Source organism: Haliotis rubra, unplaced genomic scaffold, assembly GCF_003918875.1.
Source record: "Haliotis rubra isolate DU_JTF1 unplaced genomic scaffold, ASM391887v1 Scf49, whole genome shotgun sequence".
In the NCBI taxonomy this organism is placed as follows: domain Eukaryota; kingdom Metazoa; phylum Mollusca; class Gastropoda; order Lepetellida; family Haliotidae; genus Haliotis; species Haliotis rubra.
The window spans coordinates 2,476,273-2,495,242 of NW_025767179.1; the positions used below are offsets into that span (position 1 = coordinate 2,476,273).

An 18,970-nucleotide genomic window follows, 5' to 3' on the forward strand; every position below is an offset into this window, starting at 1 on the left:
GCTGAAATGTCCCCACAATCCTTGGTCTGGCTGGCTTCATTGATCAAGCTAAAGCACAGACATATCTGTAGTCCACCACTGTACATCTGGGCGTTGCCACTTGACAAGATCTATACTTGAATTATGAATACTGTTGGTGGTTGAATACTGAAACCTGTACATGGGCTGACTGATTGTACTAATTATCCCTATTTCTTCTATTGTACGTCATATTGGAGACCGGAGTTGTCTCTTTTTTAAATAACATTGTGCCAGGTGGAGAGAATATTTGATAGATATTTTAAAAGTACTTTGTGACATACAGGATTCTGAAATGAAATCACATTTTGTTTTTTTCCTGACTCTATCCAAGTTTTTAATTAAAACATTGTCAAATTTCGAAAATAAGATTTAAAGTTCACCATCTTCTCAACCCTGCCGAAGCAATGAACATGATGAAGCCATCATCTCTGTTCCTATGGTTACACCTGCATGTCTTCATGTGTTTCCTGACCAAATTTTATTTCATTTGAAAACATGTATTGTGTGAGCATCATTTCATGATCAGTGTTCCCGTCATACAGCATGGCGAGGGCCTTACGCATTGTAACCATGTGAGAATCAAACCAAATTCTTCAGTGTAACAAGCAAACGCTTTAACCACTAGGTTACCCAACTGCTCCTCTGTAGCATGCATGGTGCTAGACTTCACTTGGCAAATTCTGAATCTTCCTATCTGACAGGACCGCCTCCATGGTGTAGTGGTTAGAGCGTCCGTCCGGAGAGCGGAAGGTCGCGGGTTCGATCCACGACCGTGTCATACCAAAAGACGTTAATATATGGTACTTGTTGGTCCCTGTCTGGCACTCGGCATTAATGGGTACAACAAGGACTGGTCGGCTTGGAGTCAGTATAATGTGTCTGAGTGGGGTATTCATGCTTCACTGCAGCATGGTATCTCAGTGGGCTAGCACTATAAAACCAGCTTAAGTCTGGGCTAGTACAAGCAGCCGCACATACATATACACATGCATGCACGTCGTCATATGAGCGAAATATTCTCAAGCAAAACGTAAACCCCAATTTCATCTCACCTCACCTCACCTCCTATCTGACAGACTTTCTCTAACAGATTCCCAGGATGCCATTTGAGGTATTTCTTTAACAGATGTGTACTTTACTGTCATGTTTAGATTTGACACTAATGTATCTGTTCTGATTTGTATATCTAGAAGATCAGTTCAGTAAAGAAGTGTATAAACAAAGTTTGTTGGAACAGGCTCTGTTATCAAATCTGTCAGGAGGTGAAGATGCTTCAGATTCATTTCTGATTGTTAGAAGGGTTCATGGTGCTTAATCAGCATGGTTAGAGCCCTGTTACGCAAGCACAACTCTCTGGAAAAAAATATCAATTAATCATTAGATCTTCACTCCTCTTGTGGGTGGTGAGGTAGCCTAGTGGTTAAAACGTTCCCTCGTCACGCCAAACACTGGGGTTTGTTTTCCTACTTGGGCACAATGTGTGAAGCCCATTTCTGGTGTCCCCAGTGCCGTGATATTGCTGGAATATTGCTAAAAGCAGTGTAAAACTAAACTCACTCATTCATTCCTTGTCATGTGATTGCTTATCAAGAATCATGTTCAGGTTTGACGTAGAGATGTATTTAAAACGTGATGCATCTTTGATTCATGAATGACAACTTGGTTTATTACCTGGGTGGGGTAGCCTAATGGTTAAAGTGTTGGCTCGTCACGCCGAAGACCCGGGTTCGAATCCCCACATGGGCACAATGTGTGAAGCCCATTTCTGGTGTCCCCCGCCGTGATGTTGCTGGAATATTGCTAAAAGCGGTGTAAAACCAAACTCAGTCAGTCAGTATTACCTGGGTATTTCCCTGAATCCTGGTACAGATATACTACAGCAAGTCATCATCACCCTGCCCACGTCCCTCACCATATCCCTGGACTCTGCCCACTTGATTACATTCTGACATAATATTGCTATCTCCAAGTGTAGGAATAACATCACGATTACAGATGCAGGCCAAGGGCCAGATTTCACCCAGTGGTTCTCATAGATATTGATAGACTATCAGTTCGTGGTCATCAGGGTATACAGAAAGTCCATCACCATCTCTCATAATAGGTAGGAGGGTTTCTCAGTATCATTTAACAAGTACAGAACAGTGAACTGTTGTTGTTGAGGATTTTTCATTATCGTTAAGTAAATACAGAACAGTGATCTACTGTTGTTATTTAAGATTTTTTATTATCGTTTACCATATAGTTAACTTGTAGTATGGACTATGTATGATCTTTACTAAATATCACCTCTCTTGACTCGTAAGCGAAAAATATTGTCATTTTAAATTTTTGACAAGAAAGGATATGGATAGATATATATATTTTTTTTTCTATCAACAGAAAGTGTTTTATATTTAATGATTTTTCATGAAAAACATAATAAAACAAAATTAACAATTTGACAGGTATTTTGTCAATTCCAATATCAATAACTTGGTGACACTACACACTGCTGATCATTAAATTTCTTGCTTTTGAAAGATTTTTATTCATGGCACAAGAACAAAGAAAATTATGAACAAAACTGTGACACATAGAGTTTATAAAGATGTCAACGATGTGACTGGCATGCAAGCCTTCTGAAAGCTGTCACCAACAGTTAATGTGCACTAGCATGCTTGAGCTGGCAATGGATAATGAACACGCAGGTATGTCTCTTATGAAGACACTGGAGTGAGCCGCAGTTCATGAACAAATTGAATACAGTCGGAAAAGTAGTTATCCTTTGGTTGTCATAAAACATTAATGGACCATATTGATGACATGCCTAACGGCACAAAGCGACTCATGTACTTTTTTCTTGTTCTGTCTGTTTTATGGCCTGTTTCTTGTCCACGTTTTACACCATCTGATATAATCAAGTCCGGAACAAGTCAATGTCATAAAATGACACATTAATGATCTTGCTGCATTGAAATATTTTTTGTTGACAGGAAAAATATGATGATAACGTAAGAGCAAACTGAACTGTTCATTATGTATGACATATCATACAGATGTCATCAATTTAATGTGAAATGTATTATGTTTTGCATATGCATAAAACATTGCATAGGATCTGTTGCTAAGAGAAACTCAGTGATGCCAAGATACGCACCACAAACTCTTTCATTTCAAAGTGCGTGCGTACTGATAATAGTGGACTGGAAGCTCCCCTGTAATTAGCTTTATTCTTTGTTATTGAGAAGGGGCGGTGGGGTAGCCTAGTGGTTAAAGCGTTGGCTCGTCACCCCGAAGACCCGGGTTCGAATCCCCACATGGGTACAATGTGTGAAGCCCATTTCTGGTGTCCCCCGACGTGATGTTGCTGGAATATTGCTAAAAGCGGCGTAAAATCAAACTCACTCAGTCAGTCGGTGTTATTGAAAAAGAATATGTAATGTCTGCAACATGTGTGAGGTTGGCGATGAATTTCATTACATTTTCCTCTGCGCTTTCTTCAAACATTATTGTAAAATATATATCCTAAACCATTATCTTAATCACCAACACCAGACATCGAGATCACATCTCCCCGGTCTTACAAGACCTCCATTGGCTGCCAGTGAGACAACGTATCCAGTTCAAGATCCTGGTGTTTGTTTTCAAATCGCTGCATGGTCTAGCTCCTGAGTATATCAGTGAACTCCTATCAACCTACACTCCAGGGAGAGAGCTTAGGTCAAGACCATCAAGAGCACTGGATGTTCCTATGACTAGGAAAAGACACTATGGAGATAGATCGTTCTCCAAAGCCGGGCCCTGGCTCTGGAACCGTCTTCCTCGGCACATTCAGAACATTGTCAATCTCGACCAGTTTAAACGACAACTAAAAACCCACTTGTTCAACATAGCCTTCGCCTAAGAGCCTTTGAGCAATACGTTGGAACAGGCGCTATACAAATATTAACTTTATTATAAACAAATGTGTTAAAATTTAACAAATTGTTTAACTGTAAACAAATAAGTGTTTTAAAAAAACCTAAATATATTCTGTATTACCATCATGAAAACTGTACCATCTTCGGTGTAAACCATCCCACCATCCTTTGTATTCTTAACTATCTATTTGTACCTCTTATGCCGAGTATCCTGGCCTGAGCGTAATAAAAGTTCTGTTCTGTTATGAGATTAGACCATGTACAAATTCAATAGGCTCCTTCATGGACTGCCACAACAAGTTTTCCCTCATAGTACAATCTGAGTGGAGTTATTCCCACAAGTGCAAGCCATGCTGTGTGAGTAGTAAGTGTACTCTAAACAGGGTAAATTGATGTTACACCTCCTTACACAACTGGCCATAAGGGCAAGTGATTATCCAGCAATTAACACTTGAAAGCACCAATTAGAGGTACACAGCTAATTACTCTGCCACCTGCTCGTAATCCTGGTAGTACGTGGTATAGAAGAGGAAGTCCATGCAGGCAGAGTTTATTTGACTATGTTTATTTAAGTTGATATATGGAGTAGGTTGGCGTGGGATGGGTTCTTCAGGTGAATCAGTCGCTGTTCACTCAAGACTCACAGTGGTACATCTCTTGACGGTTTTCATGTTCTGGTAAGAACGTTTTTCAACTGGATATAGTTAAGACTTGTAAGGAAATGTGGTTTAACTTTTCTGGCTGTTGAGGGATAATGTTGAAAGGATTTCAGTGGAGTATTCATAGTCATCAGTCACTTCAAGATAGTTATGCCAAAACAAGATTTGATAATGTTCTTAAGTACCTATGTACATTCTTAAGTGAAGCCAGTGAATTCTAGCGGAGTTGACATTTCAGCTGAGCTCTGTGTATAGGTTAGCTGACCTACAGTTATCAGCCCTGTCTTGTCTCTGTAGAACAGTTAGGTCACATGGCAAAGGGGAATGAATCACCTGTCACTGTAATTTTCTGTTGATCAAGAAAATGTCTAAAGATTTCATAAATTGTAAAAAGAATTCTATTCATATCAAGTTATTTATCAATTATAATTTGGATATATCTCTGAAAGCAGGATATAAAATGAATGAGAGACTTCAATGTACACTTTATGTTTTATGTCATGTTTTTAAAGGAAGTGTCAAACTACTTCTGAATTTAAAAATAGATATAAACAAATTAACAGGTTCACTAAACAATTTACATCTTGGGGCTTTTTGTTCAAACTACAAGAAAATCCTAGCTTTTTGCTGTATAATCTTTATTTGCCAGTGTGACAAGGTGATGGACATGTATTGAACAGTATCATGGGAGAAAAAACTGTGTAAATCTTTTTTTACACAATACTGTTATATTTAATACTGTAAGAATTTGTTTTCAAAAACCTAAAGAGAACAATATTGTTATGAAAATATATAATAGTAATGAATGGAACCAAATGCAGTAATAGTAAGTTTAAATGAAAGCTCTGTTTACGTTAAAGGATGATTTGCTGCCATTCCTTCATCTCAGCAACATCACTTTGTTTCACTGGTACAAGGGTTGAAGCACTACACAAGTACTGATGATTCGCCTGCAGGTTTAGAGAGTTTATAAACACTCCCTTACAATAAGCATTGGACTGACACCTCATATATACAGTTAACTCAAACCACATTCAACATAGATATTGTTTGTGTATACAGTTGCCTAGCAACTGTTTTTCACCCTGTGTTCCTGTAAGCGATACTCTACAGTGAGTGGAGAGGACAGGCTGTCTACAAGCAGTGGACTGAAGGTATGTAAGTCTTTACTGTTAGTCCGGAGTAGGTCTTGAAAAATGCCACTCTTACTTGTAACCTTAAAACTGAAATAGTTTCTTGATCCACTTTCTGTGACAATCATGGTTGGTTTAATAAGATCATGAATTATGTTTCTAAATAGTCTTAAACATTAGCATCATAGCCCTGTGTTGGAGATTGTCATAGTAGCTCTGTCATATCCATCAGCGGGAAAGTTTTGTACTTGTTGGATCAAATTTAGTACAGTGCTTGGTCGTTTTTATTAGTATTGTAGCGGTGTCTGAAATGAAGATTTCCTTCTGTGTGGTGTGTCTGACATAAAGATTTCCTTCTGTGCTATGTGTCTGACATGAAGATTTCCTTCTGTGCTATGTGTCTGACATAAAGATTTCCTTCTGTGAGATGTGTCTGACATGAAGATTTCCTTCTGTGTGATGTGTCTGACATAAAGATTTCCTTCTGTGTGATGTGTCTGACATAAAGATTTCCTTCTGTGCTATGTGTCTGACATAAAGATTTCCTTCTGTGTGATGTGTCTGACATAAAGATTTCCTTCTGTGTGATGTGTCTGACATGAAGATTTCCTTCTGTGTGGTGTGTCTGACAAAAAGACTTCCTTCTGTGTGACGTGTCTGACATAAAGATTTCCTTCTGTGTGATGTGTATGACATGAAGATTTCCTTCTGTGTGATGTGTCTGACATGAAGATTTCCTTCTGTGTGATGTGTCTGACATAAAGATTTCCTTCTGTGTGATGTGTCTCACATAAAGATTTCCTTCTGTGTGATGTGTCTCACATAAAGATTTCCTTCTGTGTGATGTGTCTGACATGAAGATTTCCTTCTGTGTGATGTGTCTGACATGAAGATTTCCTTCTGTGTGATGTGTCTGACATAAAGATTTCCTTCTGTGTGGCGTGTCTGACATAAAGATTTCCTTCTGTGTGATGTGTCTGACATGAAGATTTCCTTCTGTGTGATGTGTCTGACATGAAGATTTCCTTCTGTGTGATGTGTCTGACATGAAGATTTCCTTCTGTGTGATGTGTCTGACATAAAGATTTCCTTCTGTGTGATGTGTCTGACATGAAGATTTCCTTCTGTGTGATGTGTCTGACATAAAGATTTCCTTCTGTGTGATGTGTCTGACATAAAGATTTCCTTCTGTGTGATGTGTCTGACATAAAGATTTCCTTCTGTGTGATGTGTCTGACATGAAGATTTCCTTCTGTGTGATGTGTCTGACATAAAGATTTCCTTCTGTGTGATGTGTCTGACATAAAGATTTCCTTCTGTGTGATGTGTCTGACATGAAGATTTCCTTCTGTGTGATGTGTCTGACATAAAGATTTCCTTCTGTGTGATGTGTCTGACGTGAAGATTTCCTTCTGTGTGATGTGTCTGACATGAAGATTTCCTTCTGTGTGATGTGTCTGACATAAAGATTTCCTTCTGTGTGGCGTGTCTGACATAAAGATTTCCTTCTGTGTGATGTGTCTCACATAAAGATTTCCTTCTGTGTGATGTGTCTGACATGAAGATTTCCTTCTGTGTGACATGTCTGACATAAAGATCTAACATGTTCAAGACTGTATAAGTGACATTTATTCAGATATTTAGTGTTCAGGATGTAGGCCAGGAAATAGTTTCAGTTTCATTGTTGCTCATGAAGCTATAGGATACAGAACCTTGACTCAGAAATAAGATAACAATTACATTAGGATTTATCAACACGTTTTGATGCAGGTGATGAAGATATACTATCACAATGGTTGCAGGTGAATATAAATAGATATCATCATGTGATATATCTGAGATAACACTTGTTATTAAGAGCACAACTGTAGTATAGCATGCCTGCGTGTTTCGTGTTTGCTACCACTTTAGTCCAGCGTAAACAGTGGTCTGTTGACAAACAATACATTTGTAAATTACATCTGTTGCACATTGACACTGTTAAGTGGACTCTAAGTTGATTATTGCTTGTGTTCAAGGTATGTTTTGTACAGCTTTATTCAGTGTTATTGATCATAGGGCAGTATTGACTCGAGTCAGATCCCTCATCAGGATAAATTAATATTTTCATTTTGTATTCATCATGTTTAATGTGTTTGATTTATTTCCCGGACGATAATCTGAATCGAAACCAAGATATGTAAACCCAAAAGCAAAGAACAGATTATTATTTTCATAAACTTTGAGATGTTATCTTTGATAATTAATTAAATAATGTATTGCTATTAACTCCTGTTTTTGAAATTGATACGATTTTCGCTCTAGCTTGATATCAGTAATATTCAAATACAATATCTCTTGATATGTAAAATTGTCATTGTTTCTGAAGGATGTTTGTGGTAGTATTATTGGTCTCACGTATTGCCGAAGATTTGAAATTCATGAGGTGTTCTCTGTTGTTTTTTAACACCGATATACTATGATATGGCTATGGGTATAAACTTGATAAGAATGGGAATTTGGAAATAACAGAATGTATGACTTATGTTAACTTCATATTCCACTCTGTTTTACCCAGTAGTACATGTTTAATCCATGTTAATATTGTTGGGAATTTCTCGTTTTAAACAACTAGGAACAACATTTATAATGTATATCCAATGAAAGTACTGGTTGTGTTGACTCTACAACCACAACAATACTGCCCGGCCAATGAGACAGCTGTGAGTCACGTCCTGCTGTAGAGTGAGTGTAGGGAAACATGTGGTACTTCCCAGGTAGATCAGCATGGGCGATGGAGGTATTGCTAGCCTGTTGGCTGGCTGTGTTGGTTAGTACTGGTCAGAGGAGTGTGGACATGTGCTGCCTCACCTCTGGAATGTTTGCTCCCTGGCCACAGTCTACCTCTACTGTGTGTTGTCATGGGAGATAACAGCTGTACAATCATATACACATGATCGTTACCAGTTTGTGAAAGAGTTGAATACACGGTATGTTGTAATTTTATGTGGAAAAACCCAATGTTTTGTCAACTGAAAAGTTCAGGCTGTGATATCTGGTAAATGTGATCCTTGTTGTCATGTTCTATGTGATAAGGCTTTCAGACTGATCCACGAGTAAAGACCTGTGATAGATTTTATTCCCCAAATTTAAACAATTTCTGTAAACACCAATTTTGAAAGAAAGAGAAAAAGTTTAAACTGATGACATAGTGGAAATGTACTAAAAGTTGTAATTTCATTTTATCGCCTGCCAAATCCCATCATTTAATGAGGAACACCCAAGGCTTACTAGATTCAGCATCACATCAGGCTCACGTTTTGTGATGCATCATGTGGTGTTAGAATCCTGCAAGGAGAGGATTATCAGGACATAACTTTGTACAGGTCGATTTTTTTAATGACAAATTATATTGAAAAGTATCTCTTGTGTAGAAATGTTATTGATGATCAATAGCAATAACACCATACCTTTTTAAATGGCCAAGGCTGGTGTGACCTCCTGTGAGGAGTACATTAACAACTGAATGTGAGAGGGTTTCGTGAGTTTCTGTACTGCCAGTTGACAATTTGACCAATAGCGACAAGGGCACTGGAGAGATGAGATAACATGTTTTCTATCTCATTGATTTCTTGTCAGCATGGGATGGCGATAACGGTAATAATCACCTAGGCATGTGCAAGCATTGTCACGTCAGTGGGTGCTGACAGGGGGCAAGTCCAACAAGAATAGATCAATGAATGGAAAGTGGGTGCAAGTAGGGCAGTGGTGATAGTGTGAATTCCATGTTTTCTACATGGTTTTATTTTCAACTAGATTTTATTATTCAGTTTGCTTTGAGGTGTGTTTATCACAGCTTTGTTTTATCGCCACGGAAATGCCTGTACAGGTTTATCGTGTATCACCCATGTTTTGACGATATTTTCTGGAATTTGTCACAATTGGTATCTGCTGTGTTAAACAATACATAACAAACAATCAAAACTACTCATTTCATACAATAGATTATAGACTGGCGCCATATAGCAGGAATATTGCTGAGTGTGGCATTAAACAACAAACCAAACAAAACAACATCAAACAACAGAACTGAACAATATTACCTGGGTTTTCCCAGCATCAAACAACAGAACTGAACAACATTACCTGGGTTTTCCCAGCATCAAACAACAGAACTGAACAATATTACCTGGGTTTTCCCAGCATCAAACAACAGAACTGAACAAGATTACCTGGGTTTTCCTAGCATAGTCAATGTTCGGATATACCCATTGGATCAGATTACGTTATAAACCGGTTTGTCTGATTGTGTAACAGGCTAATGTAGTCTTTTGACAAAAAACGTTTCTCCAAGCTTGTTTGGTCCTGTTCGGTTGCTGTGGATCTACAACGTAATGGCAGGTAGATACAAGGTAGGTGCGTGTGTCTATTTGTTAGGGGTGACAGTACTTGTAATCCTCTGAGTCTGTAGTAGAAGAGAGTGTAATTAATTAAATGTTTAAACTGTTAGTTTAATATATGTATTATTTAATATTTTACCTCAAAAGTTGTTTTAAATATTCACTGTGAAAGTGATAAATAGATTTGACATTTGGATGTGGTATACATTTCTCTGAGGCCTTGTTGTAGCTGTATCAGTAAGCTGAAGAGGGAGATGTTGTAAGCCTCAGATCAATACAGGCCTACCTGTTGACTCGTTCCAACTGGAGAAAATGCTTGCAGGGAAGGCCATGTTACACAATAATCACATCGTACCTATCAGATTATGGTCATTATTGGTGCCCTATGACTTAATCTACTCAGTAGTCCTTCTCCTTACTCTTGCCTGATTCGAGTCTGTCAGTGGGATAACCTTCCCGTCTCGTCAGCAGTAATTGGCCGGCAGGATAATGGGACATGAGAAAGATGAGCCGTGTGAGTCACATGACCACCCTGGTGATTCATTCAGCTCCAAGTTCTGCTTGACTGACAACACGGAACAATAGATGCTGGTCAGGACGTGCAGAGCATGTCTCGTGGATTCTGTCAGAAGCACATGGCTGATTGTGTCGGAGGTGTTGTTGTGGTTGTATATGCTGCTGTGGTTGTCTGAGAGAGGCAGACGGACCAGGAGTATAGATCAGTGGGTCACATCGCTTTCACTAGTGGAGATGTGTGGATTGTGGGACTTGACAGATGTGGATAGACTTCATACTGAGGAATTTATTTGATGGAGGAGGTCTGTGTGGGTGGCAAGGTACGGTGATGGTTGAAAATGTGTGACTATCTATTTTGATTATTAATGTATATGCGCATTTGATTGATCCTAAATTTATTAGTGCAGACAAGTATGCAATATAAGCAAGCTCTTGTTAATGTCAAATGCAGTGCATGATACTGTATGTGTTGGATGCCTGTGGGCATTCTGAGTTAGAATGGGCCCCCGAAACCTTCTCATTAGAAGCAACAAAGTAGATTCGATGGTCAGACTCTGAGAAGTGAGTGAGTGAGTCCATTTTTATGCCGCTTTTAGCAATACTCCAGCAAAATCGCAGTGGGGGACACCACAAAGGGGCTTCACACATTGTACCCATGTGGAGAATCGAACCCGGGTCTTTGGCATGTTGAGCTAACGCTTTAACCACTAGGTTGCCCCACCACCCCTGAGAATTGGATGACCACAGGTGTTTGTACCCTGATGGTGTGGTTGTTTGCCCACAATATCCATAAAGTATTGTCTGACCTACTATATATACTGGCTGCCATCATACAGCTGTAATATTGCTGAGTACAGGATTAAATTGTGAAACAACACATGATGTACTGTTGGGCATTGTCATGATCAGAATGTATTTGAATGGAATATCCCTTCATGTTATCCAAGATGTGTCAAAACTGTTGTTATTTATAGTATTGTCAACAAAAATGTTCAAGAAACAAGAAAGAAAAATAGTGTTATAATATTTTCAAACTCCATAAAATTTACATTTTTGTAATCAGTGATAGAATCGTTTTGATGTATACCAGCTGTACTGAAAGTATGAAAATGCTGAAACATCTGTGTATAGGTATATGGCATGTTGAGGACAGTTGGTAGCTGAGGACAGGTATACGAGTACCTCTGAATACATGGTGTACTGTACCTGACGACACATGGTGTGTATTTGTAGGCAACCTGATACTATTCAATGCAGGCTGGTGAAGAACTTGCTTCACCCTTTGATCAGCAATTCATGGGTATGGAGAACACAATGATAACATTAACCTGTACACTTAGTTTGACAGCTGAATACAACTACTTCATGCTCTGACTCTCCTAACTCTGCTGTGCTTGCCACAAGCTTCCTGCAGCTTGTGCGATTAAATGCGAATGTGTTCCCTGAAAACCAATTCATGACATATTGAACATGCGGAAATACTGAACCTCTCTAGGAGAACATATGCATTCCTACTGCATTTTGTTTCACCGGTACTGTATACTTTTACTTGACGGAAACCTGGCTATACCCTTCCCAATACGCTGTGTTTGAAATTAAAGTGGGTCCTGTGTCCTTGAGGTTGGCTCCCATAGTATTTAAATTTTGGGGACTCCTGTATTTTTAGATGATTGATTATCCCTGTCAAAACCTGAATGGTGAATATCTCTGGGAGGTATACAACTCCCTGGCTCAATATAATGTACTAATCACTGCTTCTGCTAAGCTTCTGCACGGAAGAGAATCTTGGTGATAAAACCTTTGGTTACCTGGAGTCAGAGACCTATGGGTCATCTAGATGTGTGCTTTTGTGCCAGACCCATCATTTTCCCAGCTGTATCTTCAAACTCTCTGAAGGTCGTCTTTTGGCATACCAGGAATTTTTTGCTCCTGACTTTCTTTTGCTGGGACACCAACATACCCCTGAGGCTGCTTGTACGACTTCCTTGTCATGGAATGATTTAGTCTGTTATTGTTGTTACTGTATTCTGAAGGTGTTTTGTAATAACACCACATCTGGTAGATATATCAATACTGGAGGCAGTAGACACATCGGTCAATATATGTCATCCTCAAATGCATATCATGAACTGTAGTTGAAGATCGCCTTTAACAGTGATCTTTGTAAAGGTAATGAGTCTTTGTTTCTATATTGTTTTTGTTTAAGTAGGTTTTTGTTGTTTAACATGGCACTCACAATATCCCTCGGTACTAAGTCTGAATGAATTATTCAATATGTGAAGCCCATTTCTAGTGTCCCCTGTCATGATATTGGTCTAAAATTTCTTGCATAAAACCCAACCCCTTCACTCACTGAATAAATTATTGAGTCTGGAGCACACTCTTCAGTGATCAACATCATGAGCATAACTGAAAAACAACATATGCTTCAACCAAATCAGCAAGTCTGACCACCTTTCCTGTTTATCGCTTCTTAAGACAAACTTGGGTTACCAGATGTGTAGTCAGTCATAGACAATATTTTGTGAAGAAGATACAAAAATCAGAATTATTTTCAGTGAGATGAAATATTGATGATTATCAATATGAACATGATGAAAGTTGTATCATCAACAATATCATACATAACTATTATGATAGACAACTAGTCTCTGAAATGAATATATTTTACAGAAAACACAGCTCATAGTAAATAAAATAAAATATAATGTAAAGGAGCCCTGAGACTTCCTGAATCTGTGGAAATCTAGACTTGCCACATTTTCTAGACTTTTGTGGGCTTTCTTTGGGGTCTGTATGACAGACTAGTATTATGATGAACTAAAGTTAAATGCACCCAAACAGATTTGTTTTTATCAATTACCAAAACAGGAAACAATTCATTTTGTTCAATATTCAATGTCGTCAAGGTTGCTGGAACAGCTGTACCACTTTAGAGTTATTGCCTTGGTTATATTAAGACTGAATCTCCAGGTATGTACGTAAAGCTTATTGTTGGACGTGCAAGATGTTAATACAACCCTGCCCTCATGACGTCCATGGTATTGATTTGGTTCATCTATAGATTATAGAATCACAGTCAACATATGTGCCTTACAGTGCTCTCTTTTCGTACAGTGACAGAAATAGAATAATTGATCATTTGGACAAAAAACGAATAAGCATTTGACAGTTGTTCACATTGTATTGTGTACCACAAACATGTTGTGTGTTATTGTGAATGAGGGTGGAAAATTGGACAGACATTATCCACTGACTGTGTGATAAGGGCCGACAGTTTTGACTATAACGACCTTGTTACCGCAGTATTTGGTTTATGTGGTTCATGTTGCTTGAGGATAATTTATGCCAGGGAACAACAAATCTGTGGATGTAGACAAATTATGCTTCATGTTTGCAAAGATTGTTTTGGGCACACAAGACCTGTTATAAAGTAAAACAAATATGACATGGAATTGCAGGAAGATAAGAACATTAATAAATCATGATATTAAAGAAAAGTATGTTTAAGTATATCAGAAAATATGCATTTATTATTGTGTACTGTTTAAACAGCAGTAAATTTCATCACAATTTAGAAGAGATTGATCATGTAAAATGGAGATGATTGACCTAGTTCAATCATAATGTGAGTAAACATCCATTGTTGATTCACTGGTTAAAAATGGAAAGAAGTGACCTCGAAAAAATCATACTTTTCATTGTTTGCTCAAGGAATGGAATAGTTGTAATTTTGTCTTGGTGATTTATACATGGTAAAGTGAACGCAATCAGCAATACAGCAATCAGGCCGTTATTGTTACATCATGGTATGTCTAGGTCCTGTTTGTAATAATATCGATGCTGTACACACATTTGATGATGTTCATTGTGTACAATGGAATATATTCCAGATTAGTTTAGGAAGTGGTAAAACACTGGAAATAGCTTGCGTAACTTGGACTGGCAAGTTTGGGGTCTTTCTCAAGTCCATGTGTGTTGACATTAAGGGTTTTCTGTGCAAGTGTCAAATATTTGACTTGATCTCTATTTGAAGAAGATAATCGTGAAGAATACTCCCCATTGTGTTCTAAAATCTAGAGGTGTACTGTCAGCAAATAGTCCTGGCAATGTTAATGTCACCATTTTTCTAGCAGTTGAAAATATTGTTCAGAGTAAAAAGTGCTGACTATGCAAGTTGCATTTTCTTGATTGAGCATCCAATACAAATACTGTGTCTTATACACAATACTGTTGTGTTACATAATGTGCATCACAACATGGCAACATCAGTTGATGTGGCTTATCTAATCAGTTGCAGTAATGTCAGTTAGAGAGTTTAGTTTTACGCTACACTCAGCCATATTCCAGCTATATGGTGGCGGTCTGTAAATAATCTATTTGAGGTGCTTCCTATTTGAAGCCTATTTGTGGTGCTTTCTATTTGAAGCCTATGTGTGGTGCTTCCTATTTGAAGCCTATGAGTGGTGCTTCCTATTTGAAGCCTGTTTGTGGTGCTTCCTATTTGAAGCCTATTGGCTGTGCTTCCTTTTTGAAGCCTATGTGTGGTGCTTCCTCTTTGAAGCCTATTTGTGGTGCTTCATGATATAACTTGAAAATTGCTTAAAGAGGTGATAATACCCACTTGCTGACTCACTCATTACAAATGAAAGAATTATATGGATTTATCTTGACCTTCTAAGAGGCAAATATTCATCACAGGTGTGCGGCTAATGTCATCAAACACTTCTTCTTTGAACATGTTGGATTTAAGAGTTTCCAATACATGTTAATCTCTATTTCATTTAATATGTCCAGCTATTGTTATGTCTTTGCAGCAATGACCTGTATTGCACTTATACCAGGACCAGTATAGAAGAAGAGGTTTTAATTTATTGATTCACATTATGGCATTGAATGCTCTGTTAAACATGTTAGAACCCTTGAAAAGTTCCTACATAAAGTTGATTGTACTTCATTTACTGAGGACACGGGGTCTGTAATTTGGAATACTGGTAAGAGGTGCAATTTACACAATCCCAACAACCCACATTAATTTCACCCACTGCTGATTCCTTATTCTAAAAGAAGTATTTTATTTTGCAGCGAGGACATCAAGTGGTGCTGAAGAAGACATCACAGTGCTGCCCCTGATCGATGTGGGCAATCTCAAGGAAAGACTGCACCACAGTTAGGATGGCATGTGTCTCTGTCTAGACACTGCTTCAGCCAGAAGGGATGGGGACCCAAGTCAACATAAAGAATAAGATCTCTGCACTGGATGTTCAAATCCATCAAGCAGCGATTCATCCGAAGGGCAGATTCGAAGTGAATGGCAACTACATCGAAAAGTGTAAAATGGCTGATGTAGATTCTTTGAATTTGGAGAATGGTTTTCTTCCGAATGGTTTACCAAGAATTATCTCCCCTGATGATGAGGCCCCATCAGAACATCTGTGTAATGGACATCAGGAGGAGGTTGAGGAGGGAGAGGAGTCCTCAGGAATAGCAGATCAGTCCTGCTCCTCTGGAGAACATACCAACAGTGCAGATGCAGTTGAGGGTGATGATAACGACAAACTAGTGACTGTTCCAGGGTGTAATGGTCCTCTCCCACGTGTCACGGAGGAAGTAGAGCATGTGGACCCCACCCAGGGGGATTCCACCCAGGGGGACGCCACTCCGGGGGAATCCGCTCAGTCGGATTCCGCTCAGGGCAGTGATTCCGAGAGGACTAAGGGCGATGAGGAGGACAAAAAGTTTGATCCTAAGAAAGGAGTACGACTGTCACTAAACCTAAAACATGCATTTACTAGTTGTAGATCTAGCAAAGATAAGAATCTCAAAGACAAACCACCTCTACCTGGAACATTCAAACCAAAGTCAAGACCAGCTCCTCGCCAGTCATGGCTGTTGCGGTTGTTCGAATCGAAACTTTTTGACATGTCCATAGCTATTTCATATCTATTCAACTCCAAGGAGCCTGGTGTTCAGACTTACCTAGGTAGGTACTCCTGCTTTACATTATATCCATTAAACCTCAGTGTAGAGTACCTGTTTATGTTTATGTGTTTACACAGCGGTATTAGTAGAACGGCTGTATTTTGCCTTCGGTTCGGTATACCGTAATGCAATCCAGAAATTCAGTATTTTTGGTTTTCGTGCCGTCATTTTATCAACATTTTTAAACCTTTTTCTAAAATTTCTAGAAATCAAATCATTTTGTAAAAATATATCTAGGTTTGGCTCTTGTTGTGTCAATTTTCTGCATTATGGTCATATCTCATATACCGAATGGAAACGAAGGCCTTGTACCACAATATGTACCGTACCGTGGTAAGAGCATACCGTTTCACCCTATAATTCCACTATGCTTACTTCTGATTTCAGTGACCCGTGAAGGTCCGGGTTAGAATGAACCTTCAGTAACCCATGCTTGTCGTAAGAGGCGACTAACAGGATCAGGTGGTCAGGCTCTCTGGCTTGGTTGACACATGTCATCGGTTCCCAATTGTGCAGATCGATGCTCATGCTGTTGATCACTGGATTGTCTGGTCCAGACTCAATTATTTACAGACCGCCGCCATATAGCTGGAATATTGCTGAGTGCGCGTAAAACTAAACTAAACTCACTCACTCACTCTGATTTCAGTAATTGTGGGTGGATTACCGATTGTCCTCAATTATATGCTTGTGGGTTTCACCAAACTGGTGTTCCAGATGTCTAGAGGCTTCCCTCCAACAATAGGATGACAAACACAGTGATATATATGGAATACTATTAAATATATTGAACACATTTTAAATTCGCCCAACCATAATCTCATCATTTTAATGTACTGCCCTCGGTGAATGAAAACAACATAGACCTTCAGCGAGATAAAACATTACCCCAGGGATGCTGTCTCTTCAGTGTATGTTCATTCCAGACCTTCCGCATCAATATTCAGGCTTATCACTTTATTTTAGGGGAAAATGCTGGTGTATTTGTTCATTAAGACTTGGGATGATTTGCTGTCACATTGAGCATGTCCAGCACAAAAATCAGAGCTAATCTGACATTGAGACAAAGATTACAATGAGAGGAATGTTATTGTAAAAATATATGTTTCTTGAGGTGTGGAGCTAATTACATCAATGACCATGGTTATAAATGAAATATTAAACATGATATTGCAGTAGGAATATGTATGGGGTCCCTAAATTGAAACACTACTGCAGCAGACGTCCAAAGCTCCAGAACCTGAATCAATTTTTTTACCCTGATGTATTGACGCTGTATCACAATGATCTGTATCAGTATGGCTCCAGCCTTTGAAGTATAGACCTCTTTCCATTACTCTGATTAGATCACGCTATGGCTGAAGCGTATTGTATAGGACATCATTGTTTCCTGACATTGGTATTAAAATCGGTTTAGTATCTGAAGCAGATTTGTTTAGCAGCAAATCACGTCACCTCTTTCATGTTAAACTAACAACTCGTTTTCATGTTTGCCTTGAAAGCCTTGATTAGGTTTCCATGTAATTAATGGATGTTAAGATTGCATGCAAATAGTGATAGATACCTGCTCTGGAAATTGATATATTAAGCACATGCTCACAGTGTACAGGAAAAGCTTTAGACATTTATGATTTAATGATGGGAAGTATAGGGTTTGCCAGAGGCCTTACATGGAACCCTAGGGAACCAGAGGTGGGGCTGGCAGCCAGATTCCACCTTGACACAAGAAGGTTACATGCATATAGCTATTGATGTATATTGATGTATATATGACATTGATTGATGTCGTTCAGACGATGCTGCCTGTGAAGTGTCAACATGGAGAATTTACAACTGTCATGTTTGAGAGTTGTAAATACTCCATCTCATGTAAATTTACACAAGTACAAATTTGCACTGAATGTGTACGTTGTCATGTAAACAGTTATGCAAACATCCCAAAGTTATATAAATAATTCATGTGTTGATTTGGAAACAGTTGAGTTATACATTGAAGCTGTTTAGTATACAGCAATATCAACCTTTTAGGCGAACATAGCTTGGCGGACTGTGTCAAAATTTGCTGTACAAATCAAATCAAACATATGTTGGTTCATGCCAAGATTTAAGTTAACACTCTTCTCATTTGACTTCAATTGGAAAACAATCTTTCATGTTTGAAACGACTTCTGAATATGTGTGACATATTTTATTTATGTACATGAGTCAATTTTCATGTGAAGGTATAGTAAGTTTACATATACACATGTATGTATAGTTACACATGAGCAGAATAACTCAGATGAGTACATGTTGCATGTGAACAGGGCATTACACTGCTGTGCTGCATAAATGAGTTTGTAGAGGAGCAAGGTGCACCAGTTGCAAAGGACACTTAA

At 38.6% G+C, this 18,970-nt stretch overlaps 1 protein-coding gene across 1 annotated transcript in view; it reads left to right on the forward strand.

The window, feature by feature from the left end:
* The window catches only part of LOC124291285 (phosphatidylinositol 4-kinase beta-like), a 58,578-nt gene that overhangs the window by 23,774 nt on the left and 15,834 nt on the right, over positions 1–18,970 (forward strand). Inside the window, 1 exon segment of the mRNA XM_046728258.1 lies at positions 15,696–16,593. Coding sequence (XP_046584214.1) covers positions 15,828–16,593 — 766 coding nt within the window. The 5' untranslated portion in view covers positions 15,696–15,827.